The sequence below is a fragment of the Terrapene carolina genome, unplaced genomic scaffold (assembly GCF_002925995.2).
Source record: "Terrapene carolina triunguis isolate 2854851 unplaced genomic scaffold, T_m_triunguis-2.0 Scaffold33715, whole genome shotgun sequence".
Taxonomy (NCBI): Eukaryota; Metazoa; Chordata; order Testudines; family Emydidae; genus Terrapene; species Terrapene triunguis.
The window spans coordinates 730,551-746,625 of NW_020698066.1; the positions used below are offsets into that span (position 1 = coordinate 730,551).

The following is a 16,075-nucleotide window of genomic DNA, read 5'->3' on the forward strand; positions in this document are numbered from 1 at the left end:
GGGAAGGTTGTTTGTTTGTTTGGTTTTTTTTTTGTTGTTGTTGTTTTTTAAGAAACCTTAAAACCTACAGCACAATTCTACTGCAGGAGATGGATTATGTAGCAAATTCTGTGTCGGCAGAATCATGTTATATATACATGGAACCCTGGTTAAGACATTGTACAAATAGAAACTGCAATTTATTAATATAATTTTAAAGTAATACAATCAAGTTGTCACAATTTTAGATAATGGAGAACAGTAAGCAGCTATGTAGCAAGAAATCAATGATAGAAAAAATTCTTGGAATCTTGAAGAATCACAATATAGCTGTCTTAAAATATAAAGGTAAAGTACATACATAATATCGACAAGTTAATATAAGTATCTGTAAGTCAAACCCTAATGGGGCATATAGGCCCTCATCCTGCAGATACACTCGCACTAAAAAGCATGTGTTTACACCTGATTAGGGTCATAGTTACTACCAAAAGTTCTCCGCCATTTGTCTACTATAGTTGCTAAAATAAGAATGTTTACTAAGAAAACAGCACTTTTTTCCTACATTTTTCTTTGAAGGAAAAGGAGAATTGACTAGTTCTTCACTCACCAGTTGGTACATAGGATTTGAAGTGTCCTGATAGTCTGTCAACAAAGGCACCTAGGACATCTAATCCAACTAACGCCACCTGTAGAAATAAAAGAAAGTATTAGATGTATATAGTGCATCACTAGACAGTTCTTTAAAACATATTCTAATCTGTCTATAAATACCTGGACTGGCTACTGATGTAATCACCCATATTGAACCATCAGATCAATATTCGAATTAGAGAGCTGACAATTATTTTCTAAAGGTTTTATATAAAGTTAATAATTTTATACAATATTTAGGGTTCATCTAGTATGTTTACATAATATGATGCACTTTGGATTTTTCAGTACCTTTTGCATTCTTCAGTCAAAAGGGAGCAATTTTTAGGAATGCAACATTTTCATATTCTCATCTATAATGGATTTGTCTAATTTTTGCATTTGTAATTGACACTGATTTACTTAAAATTCATTTGCTAAAGGAATAATAGATACATCAATTATGTTTCCACATCTGCTACTGCCTGTAAGGTTCCTAGCCCTATGATCACTGTAGGTCACGTGACCTCTGGACTAAGGAGGTCATTTTTAAAGGCATTCTGGCCAGCTGTCTAGGCATTTCACTATGCAGTTGAAAGCACATGTGGACATTCTATCTTTAACCATGAAGATCACTTAGTAATATCTTATTGTACTTGCCAGAACTTTCAAATACTTTTAAGCTTATTTCTATTCCTGTTTTCCAATCTTAAAATTAAGCACACAATTTAAAAAAATTAATAGTGATTAATCATGCGATTAAAAAAATTTAGCCAAACACTCAGGTATGCCAGGAATAAGGTAAAACATTAAAATTATAAAATAATTCTCTAACAATCACTTTGCTTCAGCTTCACTGAAGAGAGTAGGATCAAAACTAATTATCCCTCACAATGTCTGATGGAATTCAGTGGTTAACTGTTTTGAGTTATTTATTAGTTACTGGCCTATCCTGATGACAATTTGTGAAGAAATTCTCTATAAAGTAGATGGAAGTTTCAGAGTGTGACACACTATCCCAAAGCAACACCCTGGCATCACTATATTCACCGTTGTCATATAATTGTGATGTTTTGTAAAAAGTATACCTTGTGAGGTATCATTTTAAAAGTCTTGATCTGTTGAACATGAATATTCTGTTGGATTGTATGTGCCATCATTGTATGTGAAGTTATGAAGTTTTGCTGTGTGTACGTTACTGAAATATGTTGTAATACTGGAAAACACCCACAACCAGGCTTTCAGGTACAACAATGGAGAAGCCAGACAGCACTGATGGCCAATTAAGGGGAATCCACACTACCAAGGACTATCTGAGGACCGGAATACAATGAAAACTTCTCAGAGGGAACACAGACAATGGAGACTGCTTGACTCACATCACAACAAAAGATTTTTCGAGCAAGCTGGAAGAACCTATAAAAAAGAAGAAGCGATATCATCATTTGGCCTCTCTCCTCCCGCAACTCCACACCTGGAAGGCACATCTGGTGGACAAAGATTTGGAATGGCGGAGGTAGTGCCAGACTGGAAAGGAGAATCCTAGCTTGTATTAAGGCACTATACCAGGGGTAGGCAACCTGCGGTACGCGAGCTGATTTTCAGTGGCATTCACACTGCCCGGGTCCTGGCCACCCGTCCGGGGGGCTCTGCATTTTAATTTAATTTTAAATGAAGCTTCTTAAATATTTTAAAAACCTTATTTACTTTACATACAACAATAGTTTAGTTATATATTAAAGACTTATAGAAAGAGACCTTGTAAAAATGTTAAAATGTATTACTGGCACGCGAAACCTTAAATTAGAGTGAATAAATGAAGACTCGGCACACCACTCCTGAAAGGTTGCCGACCCCTGCACTATACCATCAGGGTGAGACATTCCTTGATTCAAATCCTGTCTAGTCAATAGAACTCAGATTGCAATCTTACTTTTATTTCTTAGGTAACCAACTGATCTTTCCGCAGTTAATAAATCGGTTTTATATTTTACCTAAAACAATGTGTTTTGGTTGAAGTGCTTGGGAAATCTGTGCAGCATACAAAAGCTGGTGCATGTCCTCTCCACATTGAGGGATGGGCAGATTAGGTAATAAACTTACACTGGTCAGGCTTCTGACCAGGGCAAGATGATCCTGGGCTGGGGAGCTGTGGGAAGTCGCTGGAGTGTCTCTATTGTTGGTTCATGAGTGGGTAGGAGAAGCATTCATGTAACTCAGCTGGGTGTATCCCTGCCTGTGGATGGCTGTGTAAGTGCAGTAGCTGGAGAGGTTTGCAGCTTGTCACAACATCACAGTGTGAGAGAGAGCCCAGGTTGGTACACCAGAGGGCTCAGCAGTACCCCAGTTTCAGATTGCACCCTGGGGAACCCGTCACACACAGCAAAAGTAGTCAACATCGGACTTAAGTGAAATGTAGAAGATAAGCTTAATATACTGAAACCTGTTTCCAAAGCTTTGGACAATCTGCAGAAATATAGCTGCTCTATTGCTGGTGCCATTGAAATTTGGAAAGAATTTTAAGCAACACTGCAGGAAGAAACACTCAGTGAAGCTAAATTGCAGGCAGTGAAGAAGCAAATGGAACAAGCACTTACCCACCTCATTTTCTTGCCAATATCCGCAACACAAATTACCAGGATAGATGCCTAATTGCTGAAGAGGAAGATGCTACTGTAACATGGACATCTACAATCATCCATCAATCACATCAGCCATAGTCATTGTCAAGGTTGGAGTTGAACCATTCAAAAGGTATGTTTGCTGCAGAAGTTTTAAGAAGTCAAGGCACTGAACTGGTGTAAGTAATTTGTTAAGCACCTGGAACCAGATTTTACTGAAGCACTAAACAAGCCTTTGACAGCAGTAGTCTCTTCTGCTGGTGCAAAGAAAACACCGTCCTGGACATGTAATAGTCAAGATGTAAGGGATGTGGTTTTATTAGGTTGCATCTTTATTAATTTAATTATTCTGGGAACTATCCAGCAATAATTCACACAGTGTGGGTCATGATTCCTTTCTAATTGTTTCCAGCTGGTGAAGAGCTGCTGTCAGCCCTCACACACACACACACAAAACTGGTCCCCAACCTGTTGCTTGGACCCCAAACACCCTCCCCTAATATGATGGTTAAGAGGCAAGAGAAAGGGGGGAGTCTCTTCAGAGCACCAGATGTTAGGAGCCCCAAATCCATTATACAGCCTCTTTGCAGGATGCCTTCCACTATAGTCCACTTCCAATTTATCAAGAAACCAGACCCCCCCCATGAAATCAGTACCTGCACTGGACATCTCACATATGCTAAACTATGACAACACTAACATTACCTCCTGATGTACACCAAAGGGTCACTGAGCTCCTGCGAGGAAGGTGAAAACCAGCCATCCATGCTAATCTGGCAGTGAAAAAAACTTCTTGCCAATCCAAAAAAGGAAACTAGCACGTCCTCACCAGACAAAAAAAACCAGGGATGGAATGGTGGGTGCTGCTAATTTAGGTGTGACATTGGTTCAAGGTGGAGGAACAGAGTTTATGCACCTTCCCCCATGCAGACAGGGGGCCAATGGCTTACATGAGTCCCACCAGCCTACCCACCTAGTCAGATAATTACTTCCTACCCTAACCATCCCTAGTCTGCAGCCACACCCAAGAGGGTGACCCCTTAAAGGGGCCACTATATTTCTTTCCCACCAGCTAAGACTTTTCTGCTTTGGAGCAAAATGTTCTGACCTTCAGCTCACAGCTTCTTGTGGTGGACATCATCCAGCTACCATGCCGGCTATTCAACTTGATCTGAACATTGTTCTGTGAGACACAGGCAGGGTGGATATGATCATCAGATCTGAATAGCATAACTACCTAGCCTATGTTAGGGCTATAATCATAATCTTCAGTCCTGTGCTTTGTAATAGCTTCCTCAGAACCCTCGGTATCATGGGGATTGGTGGAAAGGCATACAATAAGCTTAGATGTCTGAGGGAAGAGAAGATGTCTGTCAGGGAGCCTGGACTTGCACACCCTCTGAAATAAAAATGTTACACTTGTTCTGGTCTGCAAGGCAAAGAGGTCTATTGATATACATCTCCACTTATGAAACATGTTCTGCAGGACTGTCTTTGAGGGCCACTCATGGTTGCCTGAGAACTGCCTGCTGAGCTGATCTGCCAACATATTCTGAAGACTGGGAAGGTGCAGAGCCACTGGTGTGAGCTAATTCAGAATGCACCAATCCCAAAGTCAAAATGGCCTCCTAACAGAGCAGAGAATCTTGCTGTCTTATCTTTTGGCATAATGCCTAGCTGTGATGATGTTACATGGATCTGTGGAGTTCAGATGGGAATGCTTTGTATGCCAGGTGGATGGCTTTGAGCTGTAGGTGGATTATAAGGAGAGAGGACCTATGGTTACTTTATGAATCTTGAGTTTGAAGGTGATCTAGATGAACTCCCTATCCTAAACGGAAATGTGTGTCACCGGCATCTTAGTAAGTACAGGTACTCCATTCCACACTTGAAGAGGGTCTTTCCACCAGTTTTATGAGGAGTTCTTCCTGGTCTGTGAATATCAGTGTCCATATGATGCCTGCTGGATAGACACACTGAGTTCAACTGCTCCTGCATGGAACATAGGTGAGGTCTGGCAAATCACATCACATAGGTGCATAAGACCATGCATCCCAAGAGTCTGAGGCATGTTCGCACTAGTGTCTTGGGGTAATCTAAGTTGGTTGATGAGGCTCACTATCCTTTGGAATCTTTCTTATGGTAAACTCACTGATCTGGAATCTAACACTGCTCCAATGAACTATGCTTTGAATCAGAGTAAGCATGAACGTCTCTGATTTTAAAGCCCAGGACAGTGAGGAGTTGTAAGAGTTCTTGGATCAAGTTGGTGTAGATAAATCTCTGCATTAAGCATCTTCACGTAACTTTCATATGACTTTGTATTATTCCTCTATTTTCATACAACTTTGTATCAGATCCTTATATGAAAACTTTTTATTGAGCCTTGGTATAATGTTAAAAAAAAAAAATGTATTTTTGCTAGGAGTAGAATAAGACCTCCCCCACCCACCCCCCCCTTTAATCAATTGCCCGTTGAATGAATGAGGTGTGAATGAGCAAGACATGGAAGGCAAGCACCTCCAGACAGCTGCAATAGTTGGAGAGGGGATGGAAGCCAGACCCAAGAACAATAAAACTTGTCAAGTGGGCTCACTAAAGAAAAGCAGACATATTGATGGCCTTGGGGGTTAGAAGCAAGCGCCTTCTTTTGAAAACACCCTCTTTGAACAGCATTGGGACAACACCCAGAAAGAAGCTGCACAAAGGACCAACAGACACAGATTTTGAATCTGGTATAGATTTGCATGAGAGGGAAGCTGCTATAAATGTGAGGTGTCTTGCAGAGGACCCTGGGTCTCGTCTTGTCAACATGGGAGCATCGATCCAGATCGGCAGAAGCCCGGCTCCCCCACCTAACTCACCTGGCCAGTGAAGTTAAGGGGAGCAACTAATTGGTAACAACAACAAAACGGAGTGTGCTTGTGTGCGTGTGTGAATGTATGAGTGTAATATATTTGCCTTATTCCCCCTGAAAAGATCCTGTGCAGTACTTTAAGCTCAACGTTTTGGTGGAGAATTGCGAAAGGGGGAAGGTACCACGAGCATTCACTGAGTAATGAAACAAACTTTAAGAACATAAGAACGGCCGTACCGAGCCAGACCAAAGGTCTATCTAGCACAGTATCCTGTCTACCAACAGTGGCCAATGCCAGGTGTCCCAGAGGGAGTGAACCTAACAGGCAATGATCAAGTGATCTCTCTCCTGCCATCCATCTTCACCCTCTGACAAACAGAGGCTAGGGACACCATTCCTTACCCATCCTGGCTAATAGCCATTAATGGACTTAACCACCATGAATTTATCCAGTTCTTTTTTAAACGCTGTTACAGTCCTAGCTTTCACAACCTCTTCTGGAAAGGAATTCCACACCCCTGGTGGTAGAAGGCCGGGTAAAGAGAGGAGGAGAAGTAGCTTTCTCGCTCCCCCAGTCGTAGAGTTGCCAGCATTAGAAAGAAGGGAGGAGAATTAAATTTCTTGCTTCAGGAAAAGAGGTATTGATAAGTAAGAGTAAAGAGAATAAGCATTGCTATTTAGTCCCAATAGGAGATTGGGTATACTAGAAAGTGTTTAAACGTATACAGTCTCTTAAGAAGGCTCTCAGAGAGGAGACTGAGAAATTGGCATTTGTAAAAGATGTTACGCCTTTTGAACATATCTTGCAAAAATTCAGACACAGCTCTTCGTCTGATCAAGTGTTAGCTGATGTCCATACAATTTCAGACCTAGAAGATAAATTGGCTAGGTATTTGTTGATATATAAACCCTCAACTCCAATAAAAAAAAAAAAAAAGAAGCAGCAGCAGTTTGGCTTCTATGGAAAACCTGTAATGAGGTATTTCTTCAATTGGCTGAATGTAAAAATGAAAACAAGAAACTGCACCAAGATTTACAAGCCTCTGGTGCAGAAGTAGAGAAATGGAAATGTATGTCCATTAGTACCCAAACCCAGTTAGATGCCCTTAAGGATGGGTACAAAGAGTTAAAGCAGCACTCTCAAATCTCATAGGAGCATACGAAAGAAAAGGAGAAAATTGAAAAAGAAACCAGGTATTACAGGGAATGGTCAAAAAGTTAACTTTAGAACAGGGGAGAGCCCTCGCTGACCATAACCACTGTAAATTACTCATTAAACACCTGGAACAAAAATTGGGATTTGCAAATAGATTAATTGCAGCAGTAACATCAGGAGAAGGCACATTTGAGAACCCAGAAGGGACAGACTTTTGGGGTCCCTCTGGAGATTGGGAAGGGGATATTTGGATAGATTCCTCCTTCCAGGGCCAAAATGCAATTGCAACAGTAACAAAGAGAACAGTCACAACCAGGAGAGAGGGCAGTGGGAGTGAAACAGTAACAACAGTGCCTGCTTCTGCCTCAGATTTCCAGACCATGGCAAAGTGGCTGGGGATTTTAAAACAGGAAAATGTTTCTAGGTGGAGTGTTAATACCCTTTTACTGGGAGAAAGGGAGGATTTAAACTCACAAGAAATGCACCACTTAATGAGCATTTGTGCAGCCCCAAGTACCGGACACACTGTAGCAGAGACCGAGCAGGGTCTGCCGTGGTGGGAGCACTGTGCTAATTTGTTTCTAAGCTTTTAATTTTTCAGCCTCTGAACCAGAACATCAGGAGAGCTGGTACCAGCTGAAAAGTTATCAAAATACCATGGTTACAGTGTCGCGACAAAAGTCTGTGTTCAGCATTCTGTGTTGCATGTGCTGTGTCTGTCTCTGGTGGGTGTCCTGTGCTAGCACTGGGTCCAGAGAAAGAGGGGATACTACACTAGACAGGATAAATGTCTTTTCCTTTCTCTACTTCCCCCATCTCCAACCAAATTATCAATCACATCCACCTCTGTCCAAAAGACTTTGGTCCCCAATGCATCAGGTTTATTTTTTTGTTAGGTTCTCTAATAATCATAGAATATCAGGGTTGGAAGGGACCTCAGGAGGTCATCTAGTCCAACCCCCTGCTCAAAGCAGGACCAATTCCCAATTAAATCATCCCAGCCAGGGCTTTGTCAAGCCTGACTTTAAAAACCTCTAAGGAAGGAGATTCCACCACCTCCCTAGGTAACCCGTTCCAGTGCTTCACCACCCTCCTAGAGAAAAAGTTTTTCCTAATATCCAACCTAAACCTCCCCCACTGCAACTTGAGACCATTACTCCTTGTTCTGTCATCAGGTACCACTGAGAACAATCTAGATCCATCCTCTTTGGAACCCCCTTTCAGGTAGTTAATTCCACACTTTCCTCTATGCACTCTGGTTCTACTTCCCCAAGCCCTGAAGGGTACTTCATGGGCCCCCATAACCTGTAACACCTTGGCCTGTGATTGTAGGGTCCCATCTTTCAGGTCCCCAGGGACCTCTTGAGAACAACTGTTAGGAATAGGGGATTTTGCAACATTTTAGCAACTGAATATTAGTTTAAGTCCAAACCAACTTAACTTGCATGAGAACTGTGGTACTCCTGCAAAATCTTATTTGTTGTGTGTGCTTAAGGAGGTCCTGACCTCAGTGACTTTTATTGTTTGATGGCTATTGCAGCATCAAACTTGGGCCTCATTTTGTTTGTCAATGTACCCAATTATTGTAATGGTGACGGTTTTATTGTATTCCCAATTATTATAATTATGATTGTTTGCATTTGTATTTATGTTATATCTGGTGTTTAGTCAACTGTAATGGTTTTAGTTATATTCACCTGATTATGATTGTTTGGTTGGTTTGCAACAGATCTGTGCCCTACAACGACAACAACTACTGTAATGATCATAGATCAAGGGGCAGAGTGTTGTAGGAGCAGCCCACCTAGTCAGCAGTTCTAAATATAATTATTCATCACATCATTGTGCTAGTAGTAATCCTGACTGTTATGTTGGTTCTAATGCTCTGCATGTGCTGCTGGATAAAACAGATGTATTCTAAATTGAAACCACAGGCTGAAATCATGACCCAATACATAGCTTTAAAACAGATACAGAAGATTTATATGGTGACCACTCAAGAATTGTTCTTGAGAGGTCAAAAGGGGGACAATGTAGATAAATCTCTGCATTAAGCATCTTCACATAACTTTCATATGACTTTGTATTATGTCTCTATTTTCATACAACTTTGTATCATATCCTTATATAGAAAACTTTGTATTGAGCCTTGGTATAATGTTAAAAAAATTTATTTTTGCTAGGAGTAGAATAAGATTTCCCCCATCCCCCCCCCCTTTTAATCAATTGCCCTATTGAATGAATAAGGTGTGAATGAGCAAGGCATGGAAGGCAAGCACCTCCAGACAGCTGCAGTTGGAGAGGGGACGGAAGCCAGACCCAAGAACAATAAAACTTGTCAAGTGGGCTCACTAAAGAAGAGCAGACATATTGATGGCCTTGGGGGTTAGAAGCAAGCACCTTCTTTTGAAAACACTCTCTTTGAACAGCATTGGGACAACACCCAGAAAGAAGCTGCACAAAGGACCAAGGGACACAGACACAGATTTTGAATCTGGTATAGATTCTGGTTCCAGAAGAGGCACTTCATGCAATGGAGATGAGGCAGAACCAAGGGTTCGATTTTATCAGAGATCTGTAGAGTTTAAGACAAGAAAGGACAATTAAATCATCTAGTCTGATCTCCTGTATATCTCACAGTCCATTAAATTTCACCCAGTTACTCCTGTATTGGAGTCCAAAAATTGGTGTTTTGGCTAAAGTATATCTTCCAGAGAGGCATGCAGTCTCTACATGACTACGTCAAGAGATCCTTGATAGTCTGATCCAATGGTCAATTACCATAATTGCTACAAAACCATGCCTTATTTTCAGTTAGGCTGTGTCTGACTATAGCTTCCAGACATTGGTTCTTGTTGTCTCTCTCTGCTAGATTAAAGAGTCCTTTCATGGGGAGAAAATATGCAGCACCAAGGTACTTACACACTAATCAAGTAACTAAGGAATTTTTTTCAGCCCTCAAATCTTTTGTGGCTTTTTTCTGCTACAAATTTGTCAACATGCTTTTTAAAACATGGATACCAGAACTGTCTCACCAATGTCATAAATAAAGACTAAATCTTCTCCCTACTCCTGTTCGCTACACCCGTTATACATCCAAATGTAGCATTAATTTTTTTTGCCATAGAATCAGAGTGGGAACTTGCATTCAGTTGCTTGTTCACTTATGATCCCTAAATCCTTTTCATAGTTCTTGCTTTCCATACCCCATTTTGTAGGTATGGCCTGCATTTCTTGTTCCTAAATGTAAAACTTTACATTCAGCTGGATTAAAATGCATTTTGTCTGAACGGGTCCAGCTCATCAAGCGATCCATATCGCTCTGCGTGACTGCCCGTCATCATTATTTACCATTCTGCCAATGTTACATAATCTGCAAATTTTATCTTTGCTAACTTTATAGTTACTTCACATCACAGATGTAGATGATGAATAGCTTCAGATCCCTGTGGATGCCCACTAGAAACACCCTCATTCAATATTTCCCCTTTCACAACTACTTTGAGATGTCAGTTAGCCAGTTCTTTATCTATTTAACTTGTGCTCTATTGATATTGTGTTAACATTTTAATCAGAATATCGTGTGATACTAAGTCAAATGCATTACAAAAGTGTAAGTATATTACATCCATGCAGCTACCTTTCTCATCAAAACATGAAATCAAGTTTGACAACACCTATTTTCCGTAAAACTATGTTGACTGGCATTAACTATATTCCTATAATTGAATACTTTATCAGCTTTTCCATCATTTTGCCCAGGATTTATGTCAAGCTAACTAGCCTATAGTTACCTGGGTCATCCCACTTGCCCTTTTTGAATACTGGCACAACATTTACCATTCTTCCAGTATTCCAAAATTTCCCCCATATTCCAAAATTTATTAAAAATTATCAGATCAAAGACCGCAGCCAACTCTTAGGATTCTTTGGTGTAAGTTATCTGGCCCTGCTGATTTAAAAATGTTTATCCCTATTAGATGTTAACTAACATTCTCAATTATGAATGGACTGGAAAGTACTTCATCAAATGATAGGAGTACCTCATCCTGCTTCTTTCCACATACAAGACATATTTACTGAACACTTCTGCCTTTTCTGCATCATCATTAGAGCTCCGTGACTTCTGCCGCAGCCAGTGTGGCTGATCCCAGGACAGCCCAAGCAGCCGGCCCTAGGGACAGCCACACCAGCCAGCTGCACTGGGCAGCCCCGCAGCCAGCTGCACTGGGCATCTGGCTCTGGGGACCATCTGAGCAGCGGCCGATGCGGTTGGCCCTGGGGTCGGCAGGAGAAGCCGCAGCTCGGAGGGGCCCGGCAGCAGTCCCGGGGCAGCTAGAGCAACCGCGGGCTTCCCCCCGCCCCAAGATTCAATCAGGGGTACAATAACTCCTAGCTTAACATTGTAGTTATGTTCCTGAAAAATGCTACTTTAAGCAAAACGATGTTAAGCGAATCCTATTTCCCCAAAAGAATTAATGTAAATAGGGTTTTTTCCCCTCAGTTTCACTGCTGCAAGGAAGATGACTAGTGTCTTGGCAATTCCACTCTACTGATGCAGCAGCAACCACACTGAAATTGTGTATCTGTGGTCTCATGAATCCAACACCTTAACAGTTTACATTCAGTTCCGAGATCAAAGGTCATGAAAGGCACACTTTAAATAACTCTGTACTGAAGGATTAAGATTTTTTAAATGCATTCAACATTGAAAGAATCAAGTTGACAGTCCCTTGGAAAATGAATAAAATCATTTTCTCACACAATTAACCTGTGGAATTCATTAACACAGGACTATCATTCAAGCCAAGAATCTAGTATGATTAAAATAAACTTAAGACAATTAAATGGATAACTTCCACTGCTGCAGCTGATAAAATAAGTATAGAAGACACAAACTCCTCAAGCACAAGGAGAAGATTCTTAATCTTCCTTTAAAGCATCTCATGGTGACTACCATCACAGACAGGCTACTGGTTTAACTGAGCAATTGGACTAGTCCAGAATTGCAATTCCCACTACCCTTGTGTTGATGTAACATCCTTGTTTTATTTTGTTTTTGAAGAGTGGGGTGGGGAGAGAATCCTGCCCTTTGTGTGTATAAAATTCAATGCCAAAGGAGTTATGTGCACTTAGGGAATGCAAAACTGAATCCTAATTAGCCTGCAAGCCTTTTACATTATTAAAGTCTATTAAGCTCTGTAAGAGCCTTATTTGTACAGTACAGTATTTGATAACTTAGAATACTACATATTTCTTGCCTTTCCACCAGTCTTAAAGAACAAGGCACCCAGTCATCTTTACATCTAAAGCAAACTGAACATTCTGATGTGAGAGAAAGAAGTTACACTTTGAAAAGAGCATTATTTATCTGTAGCTAATGGTATCTTTTGTGAGATTTTACAGAGAACACAGAGGTGATGCGTGTTTTTGTTGCCTATCTTAAGAGACAACTTTTTTTAAATTAACATCCTGCTGAGAAAAATGTAATCAGTTGCTCATCATCCAAACTGAAAGCATTATCTTTCAAACCTACCCAATTTTGCTATGCGCCTATATGAAATATCTCTACCCCAAATTCAGCAATTTAAGACCAAGAACACACAATTGTACTAAATATTCAATAAGGAGCCATCTCTACACTAACGTGACCTGTAATAATTGATGTGCTTGTGAAAATAGCTGAAATTGACAGCTTCCAGAGCTCAATCCTAAAAGCAGGTGTAAATGTTATAAAATAATTCACAGATCTGTAACATCTATAAATGCTTAAAAAAAAAACAAGTTTAATTACTGTGCCACCATCACAAACGTACTATTATACTGTACTAACTGTTCCGATATTTGCCTGTTGAGCTGTAATTTTCAGAGAACTATTAAATCAACAGAATTAATTTGAGAGGTACTTCAAAATGACTGGTAAATCAAGTAGTCATAAGTACACAGCAATCAATTTTGTATATGGAACTACCCCTGCAAACAAAAACAAAAAACCATTATGCTCACTTAACAGACCTGAGTCCAGCACTATGGAGCAACACTGCCACCAGTTGACTGAAGTGCAAAGCAACTGCAGTTAAATAGTCGTCCAAGTGGACAATATGACCACGTTGCCCATGTTTCTACTGGGTATCCAAAAGCAAAAGAATTGCCCACATTCACTCCATGCACCCAGAATTAGCACTTTCTTGTACACTTCAGCTAAAAATGCATAAAGAAAAATTTGAAACATGAGTCACCACAGACCTCCAGAAAGATACAACATAACTACTCATACTGGGAAAACTATACAAAAGATAGTATGGATAAACTCAAATTTACACTTGGACCCTGAAACAGCAATCACTAGTTAACCCCTATGAAACAGAAAAGATGATACATTACACATTTAGTGAAAGATCACTTGTATTGCCTACTGAAAATAAAGGCAAATATGTACCTGAGTGACTATAGGGTGTATGGAATGGGAGGGGTCAAAAATCAGGATGACATACAATGTGAGAAAACAGGGATGTTTGCTTTTGACTGCCCATAATCAAGAGCCATACAAAAAAAATAATAATAATAAATAATAATATGCACCAAAACATCTCTCCATAAAATTACTTTTCGTAATGCAATATTTTAAATGACAAATGCTAGTCCAATTTTATCTAACATGAAAGGAGAAAATATGAACTCCTCTTACAGGCCAGAAATATGCTGTAAAATAATCTTTCCAACCAACAAAATCCACTTTTCTGAAAAACCTCTCTTTGTGGAAGGAAGAAACAAGATATGATAGGCAAGAGAAATTGGGGTCCTGTTCTGCTCATTTAGGATTTAAGGATAATTAAGAGCACCATACCTTTTTAACATGAAAAAGCCTGTTACTCTCAACCTCTGCACAACATTCTTACCTTAAAATTACTAGAGTTAACCCATCCTATTAATTCGTCAATCACTTTATCAAGGCGCTGCTGATCCTGCTCGAGGTCAGTGGATCTACTGGGGTCGGCCAGATACTCCAGCAATTCTTGGCCGATTTGCATCCTGCGGCTCACATCTTTCTGCTGTACCTGATCACAGAAATAGTCCATATTGCCAGGCTCCATCGTGGATTTGAACGAAAAAGTTTATTAGGCGAAGAATCAAACTGCTTCAATACCAAAAACAAATCACACACATACAAAGCGAGGGGTAGGGTGGGGAGAAGTGCCCAGCTGGAGAAGTAGCCACCAACGTTTCACCTCCAAGTCTTGCCCAGCAGAAAGGAGGTTTTTTTCCCCTCTGTTCTTCTCCCCAAACAAACTCCGCAAGGTGAAATACAAGGCCTTTAACCAAGAAACACACGAACAAAAATCCTTTCAAAAGCATTAAAAAAATTAAATCTCCAGTGATTCCCTTGTGAGGCTGCTGGTGACGCAGTCGGGGAGGGGGTATTTGCAGGATCCTCTGATTTCGGGGAGCTGTTTTTTATTCCAGTTTTCAGTGTTTTTCACGATTTCCCTCAAGTTTCGTTTCTCGCGAAGTTCCAACCGGGGGCGTCAGCGCCACGGGCACTTTCTGAGGGGATCCCCAGAGGCCGGCGGTGGAGCTGCTGGCGTCTCTCCCCAGCCCGCAGGCCCGGCACGGACCCACCGCCGCCGCTTCTCAGCACAGTGGGCAGTGGCTCCTTGTCGCCAAACGCAGCCGGAAGCAGCGGCGGGGCCGGAGCGGAACTTTCATGCTCCCTGGCCCGGGGGATGGATGCGGCTCCGCGTCCCCGCCCCGCGGCAGGTCTAAACTTCAGCCGCTCCGGACTCACTCCGCAGCGGCCCCGGCGCCCGGTCTGCCCTGAGGGGATGGGGGCAGCAGCCGCGGGACCCGGCGGGCTCGCTCAGTGGCGTCTCCTGGCTGCGGCGGCTCCTCAGTCCCGTGGAAGTTGCGTACCCAGCCCCGGCCCGGCTCAGCCGGCGCCCGCCTCTGGGTGTCACTCACTCTCCGGGCCCCGCCCCGCTCCTCCCCGAGCCACCACCACCGCCGTCTCCTCCGCGCGGCCGGGCGGCTCTCAGGGCGCGCGACACTCCCGCGCGCTCCCCTGCGACTGCGGCGGCTCCCAGCACCGCACCCGGCTCGCTCCCCGCGCCGCCGGCCGCCCGCGTGTCCTCCGTCGGCACAAGTCCAACTCACACACACCTCCGTGCGCGTGCGCGCGATACAATTCCCCTTCCTGACCTCCACCTCTTTTCCCGCCTCACGCTGCAGCGTGCGCGCGCTCCGTCCTCTCCCCTACTCTCACTGCAGGGCGCGCGCTTGGTCTTGCGGCTCCACCTTTACAGGCGTCAGCAGGCGCAGGCGCTTGTCGGCTGCTGCGCTTGCGACTGTTCGGCCACCACCTCCCCAGTATAGCGGGTAGGGTCCTTCTCTATCTTTAGCTGCCTCCGCAGAGCCTGTGTACAGCGCTTTTCCTAAATAATCAGTGGGCGGGGAGCGGGCAGGCTGAGGCGGGGAGGAGAGAAATAGCGGAGGATAAAGCATGCTGGAACCAGATGAAACGCTCTGAAAGCGGCCGTGGCTCTCAGGCAATGCAGGAGACACGCCTTAGGAGGGGTCCTGTTGCTGCTGCTGCTGCTTTGAAAGCCCCCGCGCGCAGCTAGCTTACATGCAGCAGTGGTGCTAGTCTTGCTGCAGTCCCCTGGGGCCGGGCGGAGGCGTGTTAAGAGAGCGGCGCACGCCAGCAAAAGCGGGGCGGAGACAGGCCCCCGTGAGCTAGCGGGGGACCCAGGGATATCAGTTTGCATGAGCAGAGGGTCCCTCGAGAGGCGGGTTGAGTGAGCTGCAGTGGGAGCGCTCGGGCAGCCCTGCCGC

At 42.8% G+C, this 16,075-nt stretch overlaps 1 protein-coding gene across 1 annotated transcript in view; it reads right to left on the reverse strand.

Moving 5' to 3' along the window:
• LOC113409490 (CLIP-associating protein 2-like) overlaps positions 1 to 14,559 on the reverse strand; it is a 271,704-nt gene extending 257,145 nt beyond the window's left edge. The window contains exons 1-2 of the mRNA XM_029914215.1: positions 14,146 to 14,559; positions 590 to 668 (exon numbers count right to left, since the gene is read on the reverse strand). Of these exons, the coding sequence (XP_029770075.1) occupies positions 590 to 668; positions 14,146 to 14,340 (274 nt within the window). The 5' untranslated portion in view covers positions 14,341 to 14,559. The remainder of the gene's footprint in view (positions 1 to 589; positions 669 to 14,145) is intronic.
• Between the last annotated feature and the right edge of the window lie 1,516 nt (positions 14,560 to 16,075).